The 23,187-nt window shown below is 41.5% G+C and overlaps 1 protein-coding gene across 27 annotated transcripts in view; it reads right to left on the bottom strand.

The window, feature by feature from the left end:
• The window catches only part of Rbfox2 (RNA binding fox-1 homolog 2), a 277,312-nt gene that overhangs the window by 48,338 nt on the left and 205,787 nt on the right, over nucleotides 1–23,187 (bottom strand). For all 27 annotated transcript variants that reach the window (XM_045153026.1, XM_045153008.1, XM_045153017.1 and 24 more), the window contains one exon: nucleotides 14,106–14,330. In XM_045153026.1, the coding sequence (XP_045008961.1) occupies nucleotides 14,106–14,330 (225 nt within the window). The remainder of the gene's footprint in view (nucleotides 1–14,105; nucleotides 14,331–23,187) is intronic.

Consider the following 23,187-nt stretch of genomic DNA (forward strand, 5'->3'; position numbering starts at 1 on the left):
TTGATCATGGTGATGGTTTATGTTGACTGCCAATTTGACAGAACCTAGGCTCACCAGTGAGGCTTACCAGATTAGGTTAACTGTGGTAGGAAGACCAACCTTAAGCATGGGCAGCACCACACCACAGGCTGGGTCCTGGACTGTGTGCGCAGGAGCGCTGGCTGAGCACCAGCGTGCACTGCCCTCTGCTTCCTCCCTAGGCTGACCGTGACCAGCTCTGCTTCAAGCTCCTTCCCTGCCAGGGAGCTGAAATAAATCCTTCCTCCATTAAGCTGATTTTTGTCAGGTATTTCACCTCAGCAATGAGAAGGTCACTAATACAATCACCTTTTCATATGTTTATTGTACATTTTGATACTCTTTTGGAAAATACCTGTGTAAATCTTTTGCCTATTCCTGATTGAGATGACTTTTGCTTATGACTTGTAGATTTTAAAATAAAATTTGGATATGAGCCCATTAATACCTGAGTGGTAAACAGTTATCTTTTAGAGCTCTGTAGTACAACTTGGATTTTATTTATTTATTTTGATTATTTGAGGTACGGTCTCACTCTAGCCCAAGTTCACCAAAAATTCACACTATAGTCTCAGGTTGGCCTCAAATTCTCACCAATTCACCTACCACAGCCTCCTGAATGCTAGGATGAAAGGTGTGTACCACCACAACTGGCCAGTTTTATTTTTTTAACAAAGAGTTTCACTGTCCTTGAACTCGTGGTGATCCTACTTCTCAGGAATGTGCCATAGCACGGGCCAACCCTTAGAATTTCAACGTAAGAATTTTAATGAACTGCTGGTATCACCTAAAATCTGTCATCTATGTCTAAAATGCTCTATTCTACAAACCAAATTTAGGTCTTCTGAATATTTATAGCACATTAGCAAAATGGGAGAGCAGACCAAAATGCTGAGTGACTGCTCAAGATCACATGAAGAGACGCTCACTAGGCTGACTGGACTTGGAGCTCCCAGTTTTTCTGCTTAGGCTGTGACCATTGAGTATCAGTAACCCCCGTCTCAGTGGCAGGATTAAAGGCATGCATAGTCACACCTAACTTTTCATTTGGGTGCCAGGGATCAAACTCAGGTCCTCACGCAAGCCCGGACCATTGAACCAACTCCACCCCACCTCCCAGTTAATTCTATCTAAGCCCAATCCTGGGCAGGTAATCGTGGCTAGAGGAAAGTCTTCCACCTGGGCTGCTGAACAGCCCAACTGCTGCAGCAGATGAAGAGGACCCTCAAGGTGGTGGAGTATGCTTTTGCTGAGAAGGCTCTCACTTCCTATAAACAGTGCTTCAGACTTTCTTTCCTCTCTGTATCTCTTCTGTCTTTCTTTTTCCCACTTACATGAGTTTTTTTTTAAATGCAAATTCCGTATATAATATAGCTATATAACTCAAGAATGCCTACTCTAGCCGGGCATGGTGGTGCACGCCTTTAATCCCAGCACTCGGGAGGCAGAGGTAGGAGGATCGCTGTGAGTTCGAGGCCACCCTGAGACTGCATAGTGAATTCCAGGTCAGCCTGAGCCAGAGTGAGATCCTACCTCAAAAATGCATACTCTATGCCAGACCTGACCTAAGCTTTTATTAAAAATTAGTATTCAGCTGGACATGGTGGCACACACCTTTAATGCAACACTCGGGAGGCAGAGGTAGGAGGATTGTTGTGAGTTCAATGCCACTCTGACACTCCATAGTGAATTCCAGGTTAGCCTGGGCTAGAGTGAGACCCTACCTCAAAAAAAAAAATAATTAGTATTCACTAGTTGCTAGATATTGGCCCAATTATTTTATGTGCTTTAATCAGTGTAATTTAATAGTCCTATACAACAGGTGCTTAAAGAAAATGAGCAAAGGGCTGGAGAGATGGCTTAGAGGTTAAGCACTTACCTGTGAAGCCTAAGGATCCCAGTTCGAGGCTCGATTCCCTAGGACCCACATTAACCAGATGCACAAGGTGGCACATGCATCTGGAGTTCATTTGCAGTGGCTTGAGGCCCTTGCACACCCATAGTCTCTCTCTCTCTCTGCCTCTTTCTGTTGTTTGCTCTCAAATAAATAAATAAAAATAAACCAAAAAATGAGCAAAGTAGGTACTATTTAGCTGTCATCCATCAGAGTCTGAGGAACAGAAAGACTAAACCATAGAGCAAAGCTTTGAAGTCAGGAAGCTTGCCTTTGAGTGGATGTGCTTTTAGGTGTTATTTTCTTTCTTTCTTTTTTTTATAATTCAAATTATATATCCAAAGGTGTTCTTTGTTCTTTTACTTTTACTTTTCTTTATTTTAAATACTTTTATTTTTTAGAGAGAGAGAATGGTCACGCCAGGGCCTCCAGCCACTGCAAACGAACTCCAGACATGTGCGCCCCCTTGTGCATCTGGCTAACGTGGGTCCTGGGGAATTGAACCTGGGTCCTTTGGCTTTGCAGGCAAATGCCTTAACTGCTGAGCCATCCCTCCAGCCTGGTGTTATTTTCTTTTATCCTCATTAAGCCCGAGAGGCATGTACTAGTCTTGCCTCATCATGAAGGAAGAAACTGGGCTGGAGAGGTTAACAGATGTGTGAGGTCACACATATGCAAGAGTGCACACCCACAGGCCAGGCAGCTCAGACCTATGTGCTGAACCACCTCCCCAGCACTGCCTGCTGCCCACTGCCACCCTGAGCCCTCACCTCAGCAGAGGAATGTGGCAGCACCTCATTCTCCCATGTAAGGACCCACAGGTAAGGAAGAACTCTCCTGGGTTGTGATGGCACATAGGGAGGAAAAGCTGAGTGCATAAAAAAGGTTAGGTTTCACTGTTATAAAACATGCACAGTTTGAATGCTTTAAGGAAAATCCCTTAGCAGCATTGGCTGGCTATCCAATGACTTTACTGACTATATAGACAAAACCATGCTCAAGGTTGTCTCTTTCCCCCTTTGTGGTCAGTCTCTGATGAAATGTGCTCAGCAGGCAGGAAAGGAGAGAAGCGAGGCCCATGCTCGTCCACTGCAGCAGAGCTGCGCCGAGGCCTGCGCCTGCACAGCTCCCCATGCGAGGCCAGCAGCCTGCCACGCTGCTCAGCTGTCCGCTCCTCTTTCCACTTGTAGCACAGATTTTTAAGCTTCAAGACCTCATCCCAGAAATAGAGGTAAAACTGTATGTTTTGGATGGCTTGAAGCTTTAAAATCACTCTACCTCCCCCTTCCTTCTTCCTTCCTGTATTTTTCTCCCTGCTCCTTCCCTTTCTCCCCTCTCATTTCCTGTCTTTTCTTTCTGTGGCAAGTGAGCTCTTGCCTGAACTCCCCAAGTACTGGGACAACAAACATGTACTACCTCAACGGGCTTAAAAATCTCTCTACAATTATTTTAGCAACACCGGGGTTTGAACTCATACATGCTACCTTTTTTTTTCTTTTTTAAGTAAGAATGAAGCTGGGTGCAATGGCACATGCCTTTAGTCCCAGCACTTGGGAAGCTGAGGTAGGAGGATTGCTATGAGTTTGAGGCCAGCCTGGGGCTACAGAATGAGCTCCAGGTCATCCTGGGTTAGAATGAGACCCTGCCTTGAAAATTACACCCAAAGAAAACAAAAAGTATTGAGTACATTGTAAGGAAATAGTGGGCAGGAAGTAACTAGAATACTGCCTGCCTCATACTTCTTTTTACAAAATAAAATGTAAGGGGTTGGGTCAGTAGAGTGCTTGATGCAGCCATGTAAAAAGATGGTCATGACCAACCATGCTCTCCAGGGACAGAGACAGGAGAACTGCTGAGGCTTGCTGACTGGCAGACTTGGTTGTGGTGAGAGACTCAGTCTCAAGGAAAAAGGAAGATGAGCAACAGAGAACATGCAACATTCTCCTCTGGCCTCCACGTGTGTTCACATGGGGCATACATAAGCCACACACACCACACCACACATATACAACAAAAATTAAAATAAAATTTAAGGTTCAAGTTCCTTTTCTGAAACTGTCCTCTCTTGTTCGCCTCTCCTAAGACTATCATTTTATTCTTGCTTAGTGGATATAGTATCCTCTCTCATCTCTGAGGACTGAACTACAGGACTGTGTTTGGAGGTCCCTGGCGTGGCAAGCTTTCCTTAGGTGTCTAGCAACCCTGCATGTCTGTCTAAGTTGAAGGAACAGGGCAGGTGGGGCGAAGAGTTCAGGAACTGATGGAATGGGAGGGGCTCTATGGCTGTGACTCGTTCTGCAGTAGCAAGTACACAGTTCCTTCAGCCTTCTGATGACACCAACTTCTAAAACTTGAAATTTTTGTAGTAACAACAAAACTAGCTTATATGTTTAAAAAGTTATGTGGAATTAACAGTATTTAATACAATCTTATGATACTCTAAATACATATTTTAATGACAGAACTAAAACAGGGCAACATAGTCTATGCTTGTTTTGAACCACCATGCATAACATATTTTGGGTAAATTGCTGCTTTCAAAATCTTCTTTATACCGCAGATGGAAGAAAGCCTGTACTAGAGCCTTTCTCTAATGTGCCCAGGAAAAACAAAACAAGCAGAAATACTGGGAGGTGAGACATGAACACAGAATTTTTTCTTCTCTGTTTTGAAGTCCAAAATGACTTCACATTTAAGCTGAAGATAATTAAAATATTTTGGAACAAGGTAGCATGATCAACTATCATGCATGATCCTGCAGTGCATTCAGGAAAGAGGTAAGGGACATTACTGGAACAACTGAAATAAGGCCAATCCTGGCCTGACAGTGTTGCACAAAAATCCATTGTCTAGGGCTGGAGGTATGGTTTAGCAGTTAAGGCACTGTTTGCCTGCAAAGCCAAAGGACCCAGGTTTGACTCCCCAGGACCCATGTTAGCCAGATGCACAAGGGAGTGCATGCGTATGGAGTTTGTTTGCAGTGGCTGGAGGCCCTGGCATGCCCATTCTCTCTCCCTCTTTCTCTGTCAAATAAATGAATAAATAAAAATATTTAATGAAATTTACTGTCTAGCTTTGAAGACTGTACTGTAGCAATTTATGATGGTGATATTAGCAGGACATGAGAAAAAGATATGTATCCACTATTTTTTGTAACTTTACTAGAAATACTAAAATTATAAATTTTAAGTAAAAGCTGGGGAGTTGGCTCAGTTAAAAAGTGCTTGCTTAATAAAACCTGCTGGCCTAGGTTCAATTCCCCAGAATTTACATAAAGCCAGATGAAAAAGTGGTACATGTGTCTGGAGTTTATAAGTAGTGGCAAGAAGCCCTGGAACACACGTATGCACGCGTGCACTCACACAAATTTTAAAACACTTTAAAGAAAGAAAACAGCACTGTGTGATGTCAGAGTCTAACTTTCGAACAGTAAAATAAAAATATTAAGTTAATTCAATGATTATTGTCTGTAGTTTGTTTAAAAAGTGTGGCTAGAACTTTTATAAAAGTAAAAAAAAAAAAAAGTCTGAAAAGCTCATTCATTCCAAATTATTGGCTTGGTAGGAGAAAAATTTCACATTTAATCTAATACTACCATTACCCAGAGAATGGGCACACCAGGGCCTCCAGCCACTGCAAACAAACTCCAGATGCATGCGCCCCCTTGTGCATCTGGCTATTGTGGATCCTGGGGAATGGAATCTGAGTCCTTTGGCTTTGCAGGCAAATGCCTTAATTGCTAAGCCATCTCTCCAGCCTGAGTATAGCTTTTTCTTTTCTTTTTAAAATATTTTTGAGGTAGGATCTCACTCTAGCTCAGGCTGACCTGGAATTCACTACATAGTCTCAGGTTGCCCTCGAATTCTCAGCAATCCTCCTACCTATGCCTCCCGAGTGCTGGGATTAAAGGCATTGCCACCATGCCCAGCCCACCTCTCTCTCTCTTTAATTTAATTTTATTTTATATGTACTTGATGGGGAAAGAGGGAGAGAGAGAATGGGCATGGCAGGGTCTACAGCCACTGCAGACAAACTCCAGACGCATGTGTGCCTTTGAGCATCTGGCTTACATGGGTCCTTGGAAATAGAATCTGGGTCCTTTGGCTTTGCAGGCAAATGCCTTAACCACTAAGACATCCCTCCAGCTCTTTGGCATCCCCTTTTTTTTGAGACAAGGTTTTGCTATGTGGCTACAAGCCTCCTACCTCTGCTTAAGCACTAGAATTTCTGGCATGTATTGCTATGTGCAATCAGTTACTCATTTTGCCTTAAAACCCACTTAAAAAAAACAAAACTCCTGGGCTGGAGGGATGGCTTAGTGGTTAAGGCATTTACCTGTGAAGCCAAAGAACCCAGGTTTGATTCCCCAGGACCCATGTAAGCCAGATGCACAAGGAGACACATGTGCCTGGAGTTCATTTACAGTGGCTGAAGGTCCTGGCATGCCCATTCATTCATATTCTCTCTCTCTCTCTATATATATATGTATATGTATATGTATGTGTATATATGTATATGTATGTATGTATGTATATATGTATATGTATGTGTGTATATGTGTATGTGTGTGCATATATATATATATATATATATATATATATATATATATATATATATCTGCCTCTTTCTCGCTCACAAATAGATAAAATAAATATTTTAAAAAATCCTTTTTGTAAGAAGGGATTTTGGTACATGAGCTCTGATAGATGTGAGAAAAGAAAATGGCAAAAAGAGGAAAAAGGACAATGTGATGGCATGTAAGTTTATTTATTTTATGTGAGGGATTGGTTACAACACTTTCCTGAGAACATATATGTGAATAGCATTTACTACCCTGTTCCAGGCATCACATTAAGAATGTGAAATTTATTTTCCCATCTAATCTTGAAAGCAACCCTCTGAGGAAGGAACTATTATCCCTATTGCTCTAGATGAGGAAAATGAGCAGTAGTTATCAGTTGTCTCGGTAGCGTACTGAACCGAGAACAGAGCCAACTCAAACTGACTTATAGGCTTACATGCTCTACCCACGATCTAATATGACAAGACAACTCAAACTGATTTATAGGCTTACATGCTCTACCCACGATCTAATATGACAAGACAGTTTTTTTTTTTTAATTTGTGGTGTGTGATGTGTGTGGGACATACATATGTGTGTGGAGATGTGCACACCCCATGTACATGTGTGGAGATCAGAGGAGCGTGTTGGGTGTCTTCCTCTGTCATTCATCCACTTGTTTCTGAGAGACAGATTTGCTCACTCAAAGCTGTTAGTATTTTTGGCCAGCAAGCCCCAGCAATTCTCCTATCTCTGCCCTCACAGGACTGGGGCTATAGATGTGCATGGTTACATACAGCTTTTTACATGGATGATGGGAAATCAAACATGGATAGTCTTAGGACCTCTCAGGCTCTTGTGACTTTGCAACAAATGTTCTTACCTGCTGAGCCACACTCCCAAGCTCCAAGACAGGGCTTTTAAAAACAGCTTTCTAAAGCATTCAGCTTTTTCTTGTAATATTTTAGAAAGTGGGCTGAGATACTTTCCACTATCATTTTTAGTGTTTCTTAAAAAACAATAACTACATCTATGGTGTACATCAAATCAACGTTAGCATTTAGAAACATTTTGGAAGTGTTTATAATGGAGCAAATGAGATGCTGAAGTTAAAATCAGGTGTCCCTTCTCATAGTAATAATATGAAACAACATAATATTCTTCAAAAGAATAAAAATTTGGTTTACATACTTGTTTACTAATAATAAGCATATTCCTAAAGCTAAAAAAACTACTAAATTATGAGCACATATTAAACATAAAAAATTTTTTTGAGGTAGGGTCTCACTGTAGCCCAGGCTGACCTGGAACTCACCCTGAATTCCTAGACAGGCCTTGAACTTACAGCAATTCCCTTACCTCTGCCTCCTAAGTGCTGGGATAAAGGCATGTACCACTATGCTTGGCTATGTATACATTTTTTAAAATCTAATATCACTACCAAACAGTTTTTTTTTTGACAAAGAAAACTGAATTTACATCTATTTAGAAAAATTCCTTATTTAAGGAAAACTGTTAGGTTAAGTTTTTAAAATATTTATTTGTTTGAGAGAAAGAGAGGGGAAAGAAGGAGAGAGAGAGAATAGAGAATGTGTGTGCCAGAGCCTCTTGCCACTGAAAAAAAAACAGACACGTGCACCATTTTGTTCATCTGGCTTTACATGAGTACTGAGTAATTGAACCCTAGAGCCAGCAGGCTTTGCAAGCAAGTCCTTTACCCCTTGAGCCAGCTCCCCAACCCTAAGCTCACTTTTTAAATTAAATTTTTTTATTGACAACTTCCACAATTACAGACAATGAAGCATGGTAATTCCCCCCCGCCTCACTCTGCCCTTCACAACTCCACTCTCCATCATATCCCCTACCCCTTTCAATTAGACCCTTTTATTTTGATGTCAACATCTTTTTCTCCTACTATGATGGTCTTGTGTGGACAGTGCTAGGCAGTGTTAAGTCATAGATATCCAGGCCATTTTGTATCTGGAAGAGTACACTGTAAGGAGTCTTACCCTTCTTTTGGTGCCTACATTCTTTCTGCCACCTCTTCCCCAATGGACTCGGGGCCTTGGAAGGAGTGACACAGATGTTTCAGTGCTGAGCACTCCTCTGTCACTTCTCAGTACTTTGGTGTATTCTGAGTCATGCCAAAAGTCACCACCATCAGAAAAGAGAAGCTTCTCTAACCAAAAATGAGAATGGCATTAATATATGGGTATGAACATTAAGAAGTGCTTACCAGGCAGTCTGGTAAGCACAGTATATATATTTATATATATTTAGTCAGACACCAATAGGCATTACATTCCTCGGGATCACAGCATCTCTCATCATAGGTTTTCAGTATCAGGCATTTATTCCCTCCTGTGGAGTAGGCCTCCAGTACAATTAGAGAGTGGTTGGTTTCCCTTATAACAGACATGCCACTATTGCACCCATTGGCTCATTTGGCCTGGCTGGCCAAACTTCAGGCTTGCAGTGTCCACTGTTGTTTATCTCCATTAGTGACTTTCTCTCTCTCCCCCATGGAGCTGTATACAGCATAGATTTTTTAGGCTTTCTGTCAGCTGCTCTACAAGGTAGAGGCTTTCAGCTCAGTTTAAGAAGGATTCCTCAGTGACTTTGCAGACTAGACTAGTAGGAAAGAGGAAGAGTTCAGTGCAGAGAGCATCAACAAAGTAGAGTGGTGGAAAGGGATTATAATCATGGTATATTTATGAAGGTTGCCAGTAAAAAGTTTTAAGAAAGTATGCTGACCAGGTAGTAAGAAAACATATAATAATACAAATTGAAAAGAAACTAAGTAGGCTTCAGTGATACAGATCTGTAATCCCAGCTACTTAGAATGTTGAGGCCAGAGGACCAAAAGTTCTAGGTCAGTCTTGTGAACTTAGCAAGATGCTATCTCAAAAGAACAAAAATAAAATAAAATAAGCAGGGGACACAGCTTAATGGACTTGTCTCGAATGTATAAGGCCCTGGATTTAACCCCTAGTAATACCAATCCAACCAACCCAAATCCAACTAAACAGCTAATTAAAAAAAAAAAATCACAAAGGGATTTTTAAGTGATATAATAAAACCAGCAGAGATGAAATAAAGGAGCACAAGAGACAAGGCACAGCAAAATGGCAGGCATGCCTAGCCAGATTAACAAGTACATGAAAATGTAAATGGACCAAGAGCTTCAATAAGAAGGTGGGTATTTTCAGACTGGACCAAGAAGCAAAATCTAGGGCAGGAGAGATGGCTTAGCTGCCTACAAAGCCAAAGGACCCAGGTTCAATTCCCCAGGACCCACATAAGCATGCTCATTCTTCTCTCTGTCTCAAATAAATAAAAAAGTAGCAAAATCTAGCTGTATGTTTGTTTGTTTTTCATTAAAATAAAAGATATACTTTAAATTTAAAGAGGCTGAAACAAATACTAAAGATACATTCTGCAAACAGCAGATAGAAAAGGGCTTAAGTGGTAGTGCAGCCCTTTAATCACAGTATTCAGGAGGCAGAAGTAGGAGGACCCATGTGAATTTGAGGCCAGCCTGGGGCTACAGAATGAATTCCAGGTCACCTTGGGCTAGAGTGAAAACAAAAAACAAAAACGAAACAAAAAAAAAAAGGGGGGGTGGGGGCTTAAGTGACAGTAATGAAATGAGACAAAATAGATTTTAAGGCAAGAATTATGAATACAGAGGGACAGTTTATTGGTAAAAGGGCCAATGGATTGGGAGTGTTTTATAGGAGAAGCTAGCAAAGTATAAAACAAGGGGTATCTCTCTCTCTCTGTGTGTGTGTGTGTGTGTGTGTGTGTGTGTGTGTGTGTGTTCCTATATGACTCCTGTCTCTGCCTTCCCAGTACTGGAGCCACACCTGGGATTTCTTGGGGTGCTAGGGATCTCAAGTCAGGTTTCACTCTTGCATGGCAAATAGTTTACTGAGTCATTTTCCCTGCCTTCAATAAATTTTTAAGGACTGAAATTATAAAAGTATGTCCTCAAATTACAGAGGAATATTAAGAAAAGTGAAATTTGGGGAAATTCTTAAACACTTGAAAGTTAATATATTTATCAGAACCCTAAGGAATTTTTAAGGATGCCTTGAAATGAAAACGAAATCACAACCTATCAACTGTGATCGTTTGCTTTCTATTGTTAACTTGATAACATCAGGACTCAAGTAAGGGATATGACTCTGGGGCAGGTCTATGAAGGGGTTTCTAGGAAGGACTAACTGAAGGAGGAAGAAAGACCTTCTTACAGAGTGGGCATCTCTCCCAGTAGCAGCATAAACGAAGTCCAGGAAAAAGCAGTGCTTACTGCATGGCTGCTCTTGCTGCTTGCTGGTGAGTTCATCTACCCAGTGGCTACCATCCTTCGTGGACACCAGAACCAAGCTTCTTCAGCCTTCCAGTGTGGACAGAAGAGGCTCCAGCCTTGTGGACTGAGCAGCTATGGGGTTCTCAGGTCAGGTCTCCAGCCTGCAGACAGCCATGTTGGACCAGCCAGCCCACACTGTATAACCAATCTAGTAAATCTCTTTTGTAAAAAAATTAAAAAATAAAAAATAATAAATTATTTTTTATGAGAGAGAGAGAGAGAGAGAGAGAGAGAGCAAGAGCATGTGAGTGAGAGAGAATTGGTGCACCAGGGTCTCAACCCACTACAATTGAACTCCAGATGCGTGCACCACCTTGTGTGCCTGTGTGACCTTGTATGCATACATCACCTTGTGCATCTGGCTTACGTGGATTCTGAGAAGTCAAACCTACGTTCTCAGGCTCCACAGGCAAGCACCTTAACACCTACGCCATCTCTCCAGCCCTAGTAAATTCCTTTTTTTTTTTTCCTTTTTATTTATTTGAGAGCGACAGACACAGAGAGAAAGACAGATAGAGGGAGAGAGAGAGAATGGGCGTGCCAGGGCTTCCAGCCTCTGCAAACGAACTCCAGACGCGTGCGCCCCCTTGTGCATCTGGCTAACGTGGGACCTGGGGAACGAGCCTCGAACCGGGGTCCTTAGGCTTCACAGGCAAGTGCTTAACCGCTAAGCCATCTCTCCAGCCCTAAATTCCTTTTAACACAGATCCATTCTAATGGTTTGGTTCCTCTAGAGAATCCCAATGTAATCACCTTTTGTGGTTTAAGGAACACTTAAGGGCCAGAACAATGGTTTAGTTGGTAAAGCACTTGCTGTGCAACATGAAGGTGGAGTTTAGATCTCCAGAACCCATATACAAATGCCTGGCATAGTGGTATGAGGTAAACACAGATTTGGAATACCCAGACTCACTGGCTAGCTGGTCAAGCCAATTGGTTCAGTGAGAATAAGAAGGAGCCTCAAGAATAAGGAAGAGCACAGATAAAGACTCCTGACATCAATCTCTGGCTTTCATGTACATGTGTAAATATCACAATGGAAATCAACTAGTTATAAAAGATAAAAATAAAACAAAAACAAGAAAACTAAAAACTGGTTTCTAGAAAGATATACAAAGTGATAAATCTTATCTGGATTGACCAAGAAAACAGAGAAAAGGCACAAATTACAAAATGTAAATGCAAGATGGAGTAGAGTGTGGTGGTACCCAGCTTCTAAGCTCAGTACTGGGGGTGAGATGCAGGAAGATCACTGAAAGCTCAAGATCAGCCTAGAATACATCCTTAGTGAGTCCAGCTACGGCTACATGACAAGAAGGAGGGAGGACATTTTTATACAATATAGAAAATAAAAAGGACCATAGTTGAGTAATTTTATCTTAACAAAATAGCAAATTCTGATGGCTTAGATTCCTCAAAAGACAAATTATCCAAATTATTAAGAAAACAGAAAAAAGGAAACACAAGTATTTTACTTTCTCTTTTTCATTTCTTTGGTTGAAGTAGCTGTTCTAGGTCTGTGAGTTCATGGTGTTTTGAAAGTTATTCGGAAAGATAGCCAACATAGCAGCCTGTATGCTCATAATCTGAGAACAAAGGCTAAGGAAAGCCTCACTTGTCAGCTCTCAGCTTAGGTTCTTCAAACAAATTGTCCATTACATATGAAGTATCATGTATGTGCTTACACATAACTCACCGTCCTTGAAAAGGTAGCACATTTTCACGGACAGAAGGGCCTTATTGGGGGCTGTGTGTGTGTGTGTGTGTGTGTGTGTGTGTGTGTGTGTGTGTGCGCGCAGGTTAATTCTATCCTTATACAATAGAAGTTTCTAGTACAAGGCTAAATCTTTGCTTGGAAGTAAATCTTATTAAGTTGCTTAAAGTCTGAATAAAGCTCTCCTGGAAATCAGATATAGGAAAAATAAAATCTAAAGAAAATAGGCAGCTCTTTTGATACAAACTATAGCACTTTAATTGCTGCAATAAAATATATGGAAAATATCAGTTACTAATTGACGATATGTATGAGATACCTGTTGTTAATTTATTACTTTTCTTATTATTTCAGTAAGTAGTAAGGAGATGATATCAAAGAGAGACTAGAAAAGTAAATAGAGTTTGGACTTTATTCTAATTCTTAGTTAAGCAGAAAAATAGCCCAATGTGGATTAGAAAACAAAATTCTTAAATCCCTACTGGCTGCTATGTGGAGGATAGTGAGGTCAGGCAGTAGAAACATGGGAAACAAGTAATGCTGTCTGGGCTATAGGGGTGGTAATAATGACTGGCACCTTACCTGAGTCAATCTGTTTCCACACCACCACCACCATTCTGAGTGCTGGGATTGAACTTTGCACATGCTGGGCAAGCACCCTAAAACTGAGCTCTGTCTCCAGACCTTTAATTTTTTTTTTATTTTTTACTTTGAGACAGGATCTTACCAAGTTACCTGTGTTAGCCTTGAACTTGCATTATAGCTCAGGCAGGCACCTGCCCTCCCCCCAACCTCAGCCTCAGCCTCCTGAGTTGCTAAGATTACAGGCCAGTGTTACCAACCCCGGCAGAAACTCTTTCAAATCTCCTAACAGTCTTGCGATGTCGGCACTATTAACTGGCCTAAAGTATTATTGGTAAGGCTAATGTTGCCACTCAACTCCAAGCAATTGGCAGAAGAGCTAAGCCCTTTCTCCTGGAATAGCAAAAAAAGAGAAGTAGAGGATGTAGTAACATGTTTTACAATTTCAGTTGCCAAAACTTGTGAATGGGTTAGATAGATGAAGAACATATGGAAACAGTACCTCCTGGGTTCTGCTTGGAAAATAGAAAAAGAGTCCCAGGACAAAACCTGCAGCAATACAAGAGAAGCAGCCAGCAGAACAGCCAGCACTGAGGAGGAAAATCAGTAGGACACAAAAACAAGAGGCCCCAAGTTTCAAGAAGAAGGAAGGAAGCAATGAGAGGAATGCTGCTGAGATCCTGTGGAAACAGGATTGTGGACTGTGCACAACCGAGGTTCTTGGGGAAGCTGAAGAGCAGCCTCTCCTGAAGTTACTTCACCTGTTACTTACCTTGCTATGCTGTCTGTCTCACTTCTAGACTGAAAACTTTTGAGTGGTGATAGGAAGGTTTAATTCCAATCATTATGTGCCAACTATGCAGTGGAGTATAAATGGCTAACTAGCTGTAAAGGTTCTCTGGTACTCTGATTAGGTGAGGAGTGCAGGGTGACTGACATATACCCTTCCTTCTACCTCACGTACCGTGAGAGCTCCATTCTGATTGCTGGGTGAGTTGCTGCTCTGCTCTCCATGGGCTTGTGTGCTTCCGTAGAGTGTCAGGTTATGCTCACTGGTCTGGCCGGCATAGTCCTGAGTGTGTGGCACTCCGTATTCTGTGGGAATTCCATTCTGTGGAGGTGGTGGGAATGGGATGGTGGTAAAAGGCTGGACCATTGCGTCAGGAGTAGTTGTTGGCTCCTGGTTACCCTAGAACAAGCAATGAAAGAGGGGAAAAAAAAGAGTGACTATTTAAATCCTTGTTATATAATTCCTTAAAAGGTGAGTACACAGAATGCTTGCAAAGTCCTCTTACTTTACAGACAACTGGGGAAAAATTATGCTACACACGCACACAGAAGAACTTAATTAGACACACATTAAGCTATGCCAGTATGTGGTTACTAGAACAGTCTATCATTATAGCTGACCCAATATTAAAAGGTTAAAAATTCCCCTGGAAATGAGCTCTTAGAAAATGTCTAGAAATTTCTCACAAGACGAGATGTAACAGATGGAATCAGCTGGATCATTAGTATTTTCTCTATAATTCTTAAGTGATTTCTAAGAGGAAGCCACAGGAAATCAAATCTATATTTTAAAATTTTTAATTCATAGTAATTGGTAGAAGACAAGATGGCCTCTATCTTTAGTAAAAAATTAGTCATCAGATCCTTAGATATCATAGCAGAGGATAATTTAAATCTTTGCCACCCAGTTAATAAAAAAATTGTTCTTTAGTTAAGTGTTATAAATAGTACTGGAGAGATGGCTTAGCGGTTAAGTGCTTGCCTGTGAAGCCTAAGGACCCCGGTTCGAGGCTCGATTCCCCAGGACCCACATTAGCCAGATGCACAAGGGGGCGCATGCGTCTGGAGTTCATTTGCAGTGGCTGGAAGCCCTGGCGTGCCCATTCTCTCTCTCTCTCTCTCTTTCTGTAGTTCTCAAATAAATAAAATAAACAAACAAATAAATAAATAAATAAATAAATTTAAAAAATGTTATAAATAGGGCTGGAGATATGGCTTAGCAGTTAAGGTGCCTGCCTGCAAAGCTAAAGGGCCCATGTTCAATTCCCCAGGACCCATGTAAGCCAGATGCACAAGGTGGTGCATGTGTTTGGAGTTTGTTTGCAGTGGCTGGAGGCCCTAGACACCAATTCTCTCTCTCTCTCTCTCTCTCTCTCTCTCTCTCTCTCTCTGCCTCTTCATTTCACTCTCAAATAAGTAAATAATAAAAATATTTAAAGACGATGTTACATACAAATAGACAAAGTTATCAGACTAAGCCGAACTGGAAGTGTCTCGCACACCCTCGATGACTTCCTTCCCAGTTGCTTACATTTGGGTTCCAGAATATCTGCCACGTCAATAAAGATGCAGTAGCTATGGGAAATGGAGACCATTTTGGTGACATAGCCTTTCTCATGTTTCTATTCTGTCTTCAAGGTAAAAAAAAAGGTAAAAAAAGGTATTTGGTGTTACAGATTCTGCAAAGCCCTTCCTATCCTCCCTTTTTGACAACTGACCTCCCAGTGGTTTATGTCATTAAAAATAAAATGAACAAACAAACCCAAACACTATTATTTTACTGAAGGCATACAAATCTTGGGCCATTTTCTTTCTGGAAATAGCTGTCAAAGATGGCCAGAGGTTTCAAAATAAGAGCACTTAACTAAGCTGTCCCTCTTCCTCATGTTTAAGACATTCAAACATTAGAGCTCACAGAGGATATGGGTTTATGGCACTTATTTTCTTTCTTTTTAAATATTTGCAAGGAAGAGAGAAAGCGGGGGATGGGTGCCAGGGCCTTTAGCTGCTGCAAAAGAACTCCAGATGCATGTGCCACCTTGTGCACCTGGCTTTACATGGGTACTGGGAAGTCAAACCTGGGTTGTTAGGCTTTGCCAATAAGCATCTTACCTGATAAGCCATCCTCTCTAGCCCTAAAAACAACTCCTTTTGTTTTGTTTTAAAGCAAGCCCAACATACTTTTTTAAAAAATTTATTTATTTATTTATTTATTTATTTGAGAGCGACAGACACAGAGAGAAAGACAGATAGAGGGGGAGAGAGAGAATGAGCGTGCCAGGGCTTCCAGCCTCTGCAAACGAACTCCAGACGCGTGCGCCCCCTTGTGCATCTGGCTAACGTGGGACCTGGGGAACCGAGCCTCGAACTGGGGTCCTTAGGCTTCACAGGCAAGCGCTTAACCACTAAGCCATCTCTCCAGCCCGACTTTTTTTTTTTTTAATGAAAGAGAAAGAGAATATGTTGGCACACCAGTACCTTCAGGCATTGCTATCCAACTCCAAATGCATGTGCGATCTTGTGTGCTTGAGACACTGTGTGTCTGGCTTACGTGGAACCTGGAGAGTTGACCATGAGTCCTTAGGTTTTGCAGGCAAGCGCCTTACCTGCTAAACCATCTCTCCAGCCCCAAACCCCTCTTTTTGAAAGATACCATTAAGATAAAAAAGGACAATGAGACTGACACTGTCTAACAAATGACACACATACAGGATTTAGAAAACAATTATAAATCATAGTAAAAAGAAGAAGCCAGTTTTTAAAAAAATCAGCTAAATACTTTTAACAGATACGTTCCACAAAAAGACACTCAAATGAGATAGGTAGAAAGTACATGAAAAGGTGGGACTCAGTAATAGTCATCAGTGACAATGAAAACAAAATGAAGCCAGGTGTGGTAGAGCACACCTCTAATGCCAGTACTAGGGAAGCAGAGGTAGGAAGAATGCCCTGAGTTTGAGGCCATTCTGAGGTTACACAGTGAATTCCAAGTCAGCCTGGGCTAGATCAAGACTCTACCTAGGAAGAAAAAAAAATTAGAAATCCCATTTCGTAATTGCTGACAGAAAACCCCAAGATGGACAAGGATAAGGACCAGGAGCACTTCCACACAATGGATCTGTGTGGTGTGTCAGGAATGCTTCGTTCTCAACTGATGGCAATTGGAATGTGGAGCCTTGCTGGAGGAGCTGTGTTGTTGGGGACGGGCTTGGTGTGTTATATCCAAATCCCATTTGCTGGAGTTTAGCTTCCTCTGTTGCTGCTGTTTTTTACCTGCTGTGGCAGAGGTGATGTTCAGCCTCTACTCATAACACACTTTCCCGTCATCACAAAGCTTCCCCTTGAAACTCTAAACCCAAAATAAAAATTTTCCTCTCATCAGCTGCTTTTGGTTGGCTGCTTTGTTCCAGCAACTAGAAGGTAACTGCAACAATCTAGAATGGCTCTAGGACCAGGAAAGAGCACTTTCTCTCTCTCTCTTTCTCTCTCTCTCTGTATGTGGTGGTTTGATTCAGGTGTCCCCCATAAACTTAGGTGTTCTGAATGCTAGGTTCCCAGCTGATGGAGATTGGGAATTAACACTTCCTGGAGGCAGTGTATTGTTGGGGGCAGGCTTATGGGTATTATAGCCAGCTCCCCCTTGCTAGTGTTTGAAACAATCTCCTGTTCCTATTGTCCACCTTATGTTGTTCAGGGGTAATGTCCACCCTCTGTTCATGCCACCATTTTCCCTGCCATTGTGGAGATTCCCCTTGAGCCTGTAAGCCAAAACAAACCTTTTTCCCACAAGCTTCTCTTGGTTGGGTGATTTCTACCAGTAATGCGAACCTGACTGCAACAGTAAAGTGGTACCTAGGAGTGGGGTTGCTGCTAGACACCTGACTGTGTGGCTTTGGCCTTTTGGAGCTGATTTTCAAGAGGCATGTGGAAGGAGTTGAAACCTTGGCCTAAGAGATGCCTTGCAGTGCTATAAGTACAGCTTGATGGACTATTCCGGTCAGAGTTGAAAGACCTGAATGCAGTAAGAACTATGGACTATGAGGTTTGGCTTGAGGGTGAGAAAGAGCTTTGCTTGGACTGGACTAGCAGTTTGTGTGGGAAGCTTACTGTTATGCCTGTGTCCTGAGAAGTTGTGCAGGGTTGCTTTCCATAGAAATGAACTGGAGTGAGCAGAGGGATATGGCACAGAAAAAAAAAAAAAAATCTTTGGGTGAACTGTTGTCTGTTCAGCTGCAATTGAGAGATTAAAACCTTTGAGACTGGGCTAGTTGACTTGCACTGGGGCAACAGGAAGCATGTAGACTCTTCTGGAGGGACCTGAGTGCTTAAGAAGTGTCCTGGGGCTAGAGAAATGGCTTAGCAGTTAAGGCGTTTGTTGCAAAGCCAAAGGATCCCGGTTCAATTCTCTAGGACCCACGTAAGCCAGAAGCACAAGGGGGCACATGTATGTGTCTGATTTCATTTGCAATGGCTGGAGGCCCTGGCATGCCCATCCTCTCTCTCTCTGTGTCATAAATACATAAAAATAAAACAGTTCTATTCTTCAAAGTCTGCTTTATTCCCCCCTGGATTAACAAATTGGCACTCTACCTGGTATTGTGGAGTATAAGAAATGCAGGAAAGAGAGGATCATTGAGTTTGTAACACAGTCTTGTGTTTTGGAAATGGCTATGGGCAGTGTGAAGCAGGTTTGCTGGTTGCCTGCATGGAGACCCCTTGGGGCCATGAGGATGAAGCGTGGTTTGCAATGGAGACCCAGTGGAGATGACGGACCATGAGGTGGCTGCCAAGGAGAGCTGCCGGCCCCAGATAAAGTTTTCCAGGACTGTGAGTAGCCTAGCTGGAGGGGCAGAATTGGAATGCCAGAGACTTGTTGCTGGTTCGAATTATTGGACTTAAGCTGGGCGCGTGGCGGCACATGCCTTTAATCCCAGCACTCGGGAGGTAGAGGTAGGAGGATCACTGAGAGTTCGAGGCCACCCTGAGACTCCATAGTGAATTCCAGGTCAGCCTGGGCTGGAGTGAAACCCTACCTTGAAAAAACAAAACAAAACAAAACAAAACAAAACAAAACAAAGAATTATCGGACTTGGAGATTTGTCACTAGCTAGAGTTGTTGGACTTGAAGCTACAGAGTTTGGTGTTTGCCCTGGTTGTTTTAAATCTTGTATTGGTTGAATATCTCTTTGCTATGCCCATGCCATCTTTTACAGTGTGGATGTTCATTCTGTGCCATTATGGATTTTTAGGAGATTTTTTTGGTATTATGGCTCTGTTTATAAGACCTTGGACTATGGGGATGTATGAACATCATTGGAATTGATAAAAACTATGGGGACTTTTAAAGTTGGACTGAATGCATTGTATTTTATAACATGTATGAATATCAGCTTATGGGGGCCAGGGTGAAATGCGGTGGTTTGATTCAGGTGTTCCCCATAAACTTGAATGTTCTGAATGCTAGGTTCCCAGCTGATGGAGATTTGGGAATTTACGCTTCCTGGGGGCAGTGTATTGTTGGAGGTGGGGGCGGGCTTAGGGGTATTACAGCCAGTTTCCCCATGCCAGTGTTTGGCATACTCTCCTATTGCTATGGTCCACCTTATGTTGTCCAGGGGGTGATGTCCACCCTTTGCTCATGCCATCATTTTCCCCTGCCACCGTGGAGCTTCCCCTCGAGCCTAAACCAAAATAAACCTCTTTTCCCCAGAAGGTGCTCTTGGTTGGGTAATTTCTACTAACAATGCAAACCTGACTGAAACACTGTAGAAGAATTGTGCACCTGTTTTTTTATGAAGTTATAACTTTCCTTGTATTTATTTACTTACAAGAAATGAAAGCATATGTTTCCAAAAACATTTCTAGAAGAACAGAAGCCTCACTCATAATCCCAAATTGAAAACAACCATGCATCTACAAGATGATGAGTAAACCACACAGTGAGCTGGTCACAAAATAATCTACTACTCAGAAATTTTTTTTTAAAGATGTAGAATTTAGAACCTGTACAAGCCTTAACATTGTACAAAAGTAGATCGAAAACAAACAACAACAAAATTACTACAGAAGTTTACTTATGTAGAAAAACTAATATGTGAGATACAGGTGAGAATGGATTTGCTTCTGTTTGGGGTGGAAAGCACTGACTGAACTGGATGCACTAGAACATTCTAGATAATAAATCTGTGTAACTGTGTAACCACCTGTAACAAGATATATACCATCTTTAAGTTGCCAAACCTTGTTAAGTATTTGGAAAATGTTAATTATAACAAAAGAACAATGAACAACTCATGAAACAAATAGCTACCAGCAAATGATATAATAAACAATACTAATGCTGGTATTATCAATAACCAACAAAGAACCATACCCATTCCTGGGAACTCTATTTTACCTGAGACAATAAAAATGAAATAAGGGCTGGAGAGATGGCTTAGCAGTTAAGGCGCCTGCCTGCAAAGCCTAAGGACCCATGTTCAACTCTCCAGATCCCATGTAAGCCAGATGCACAAAGGTGAGGCAAGCACAAGGTTGCACATGCTGATTAGGTAACACAAGTGTGTGGAGTTGGATTGCAGTGGTCAGTTCTATCTCTCTCTCTGTCTAAAATTAAAAAAAATTAAATGAAATAAAATATAAGTCATACAGAGACCAGATACAATTATAAATGTTTAGAAAACCCCAAAATTAACAATTAGTAGACTTACAAATACAAATTTGTAAGATTTATATTTTACTTATTTCAGAAAGGGAAGGAGAGACAGCAGACACACACACACACACACACACACACACACACACACACACACACACACACACACAGAGGTGGGGGGGAGGGAGGGACGGAGAGAATGGGCACGACAGGGCCTCCAGCCACTGCAAACAAACTCCAGATGCATGTGCCACCTTGTACATCTGACTTACATGGGTACTGCGGAATCAAACTTAGGTTTTTAGGGTTTGCAGGCATGTGCCTTAACCACTAAGCCATCTCTTTAGCCTAAAACTAATAACAAGTTATAAAAATAACATATAAAACAAAACAAGTAACAGTTTTAATGGAATATTTCAATGTAAACCCATTAACCCACCAGGCACAGTGGCACACACTTTTAATCCTAGCACTTAGATGGCAGAGGTAGGAGGACCATCATGAGTTCAAGGCCACCCTGAGACTATATAGTGAAGTCCAAGTCAGTGTGAGCTAACGGGAGACCCCACCTTAAAAACAAAACAAAACAAACAGAAAGTGTCAATCCTTCCTCCAAATGAGGTGTATTCTCAGTGTCCTTCCAGTCTCAGAAGCAAGTATCTATATTGGGAAATAGAGTTTTGGAAAAGATGACGTGCTTTGTCATATGATCAAACTACAGAATTAAGCAGAACATACACAGTAATCAATGGAACACTGATAATCCTGCCAACAACTCACATTGATATGAAAACTCAATAGATGATATTTATTTCTGAAATTTGCAAAGTTGGCCACTAGCCAGCAAAAATGAACAAAAAACTCCATTATGTCTTTAGTTCCATACCAGAAAAATTCTAGAAGGAATAAAGTGTAAGCTAAAAAATGAAATATTAAAAAAACTTAGGGAGTAGGGAAGTTTTAAAGACATGAAACTTTAAAAAGTAGAAAGAAAAAACAGATAGTTTTGGCTATATTGGTTAGGAACATAAGAAAAGGTAGATGGCAAGATCTAGGGAAGGAGTGTTGGGGACATGGGGAGTTTTTGAAGTCTAAAGAAAAATCAGCTGGGATAAACTTATCAAGAGGTAAGGTAGACACTAGGTTAGTAGTCTCACTAATGTGAGACTCAGTCATAGGAATTGACATCACACACACATGCACATGCGTGTGTGTGTGCACATACACACACCCAACACCAACAAAGAAAGGCTGAGGCCATAACTGAACAAGTCAGAGTTGAAACACAAAGGCTGACACGATAAAAGTGCTCAAGTTCAGACACAGTCATGGCTCACCCTGTCAGTGACACAGGCAAACTAGTTTTACTGCATGTATTTATCACGTCCATTTGGTAAGTTCTGACATACATACACATATTCAAAGAAAATCATCGCTACAATCGACAGTAAACATCTACTCCAAACTCCCTAGTTTCCTCGAGCCCCTAATAAAAAGTACTTACTACCACTTCAGTAAAACATATAACACTGATATTAGTGAGAAAAACAAGAAAAAATACAACCAACATGGGGAAGTCAGTATGCTGAGGCAGTGAATTACTGTGTTACTTTCAAGAAAGGAACATACCCAGAGATAAACATTCCGGTTTTCCTAGTTACACAGCGTTGAAACTGATCTGTGTCCAAGCTCCAAGAACTAAGGATTGTTTAAAAAAAAAATCCCTTTAGTTCTTAAAAATTAGGTTATAAAAGCATTAAAATTTTTACTCAAAAAATGTCTTGAGGACAATGTCTTTGTCCTATTACTCTGTAACTTATCTGCATCACCTCTAGGTTGGGTGTGGTTTCATATGCCCAGGATTTCTCCTTTGCTACCTAGGGATTCCTAACTAAGAGAGAGATAAAAAGACAAAGACAAAGACAAAGACAAAGACAGTTTGGTTTGTGGGGTACATCACCTGGAGCTCTCCTGGAGCTTTATACTACGGCAGAGGTCCCCAGGTTTGAGACAAGAACTCAGTCAGGCCGCATCAATGAACACAAAGGGGAGGAGCTTGCAGAGAATCTGCGCTGCAGCACAAACACTGTCTTCCAAATGACTGGTGAGGGCTTAATGGGAGTTTTCACTCATATTGGGATGACGACAACTGGCTCGGATGGCCTTCCTCTAACCTCCACTCCCCACCCTCCCTTCTGGGGAGGAGACTAGTGCTCAAGCGCACAGTGTGAATTACCCCATGGGCACTCCATGGGGCTAGCTCATAAACTGAATAAACACTTCAATTAACAGTAGAGACTGGGAAAAGGGTAATACTAGTTTCTAGGATCCATCTGTAGGCTGGACACTGTTTCACAGAAATGCAACTAGAAGAGAAAGGTAAGCCTTCAGCAAGGAAATCATTTTATTTAGAGAAGTTTTACTTAATGTTTAAAAATTTTTCCCACTAACAATTATGTTTATATATGAAGAATAAATTTGGGATAGTCATTTGTTCTGCAATGTATTTGCATGAATATAATGTTAATATTATTAAAAATGTAGGGCTGGGGCTGGAGGGATGGCTTAGCAGTTAAGGTGTTTGCCTGTAAAGCCAAAGGAC

This window comes from Jaculus jaculus, chromosome 6 (genome assembly GCF_020740685.1).
Source record: "Jaculus jaculus isolate mJacJac1 chromosome 6, mJacJac1.mat.Y.cur, whole genome shotgun sequence".
NCBI classification, from domain to species: Eukaryota; Metazoa; Chordata; class Mammalia; order Rodentia; family Dipodidae; genus Jaculus; species Jaculus jaculus.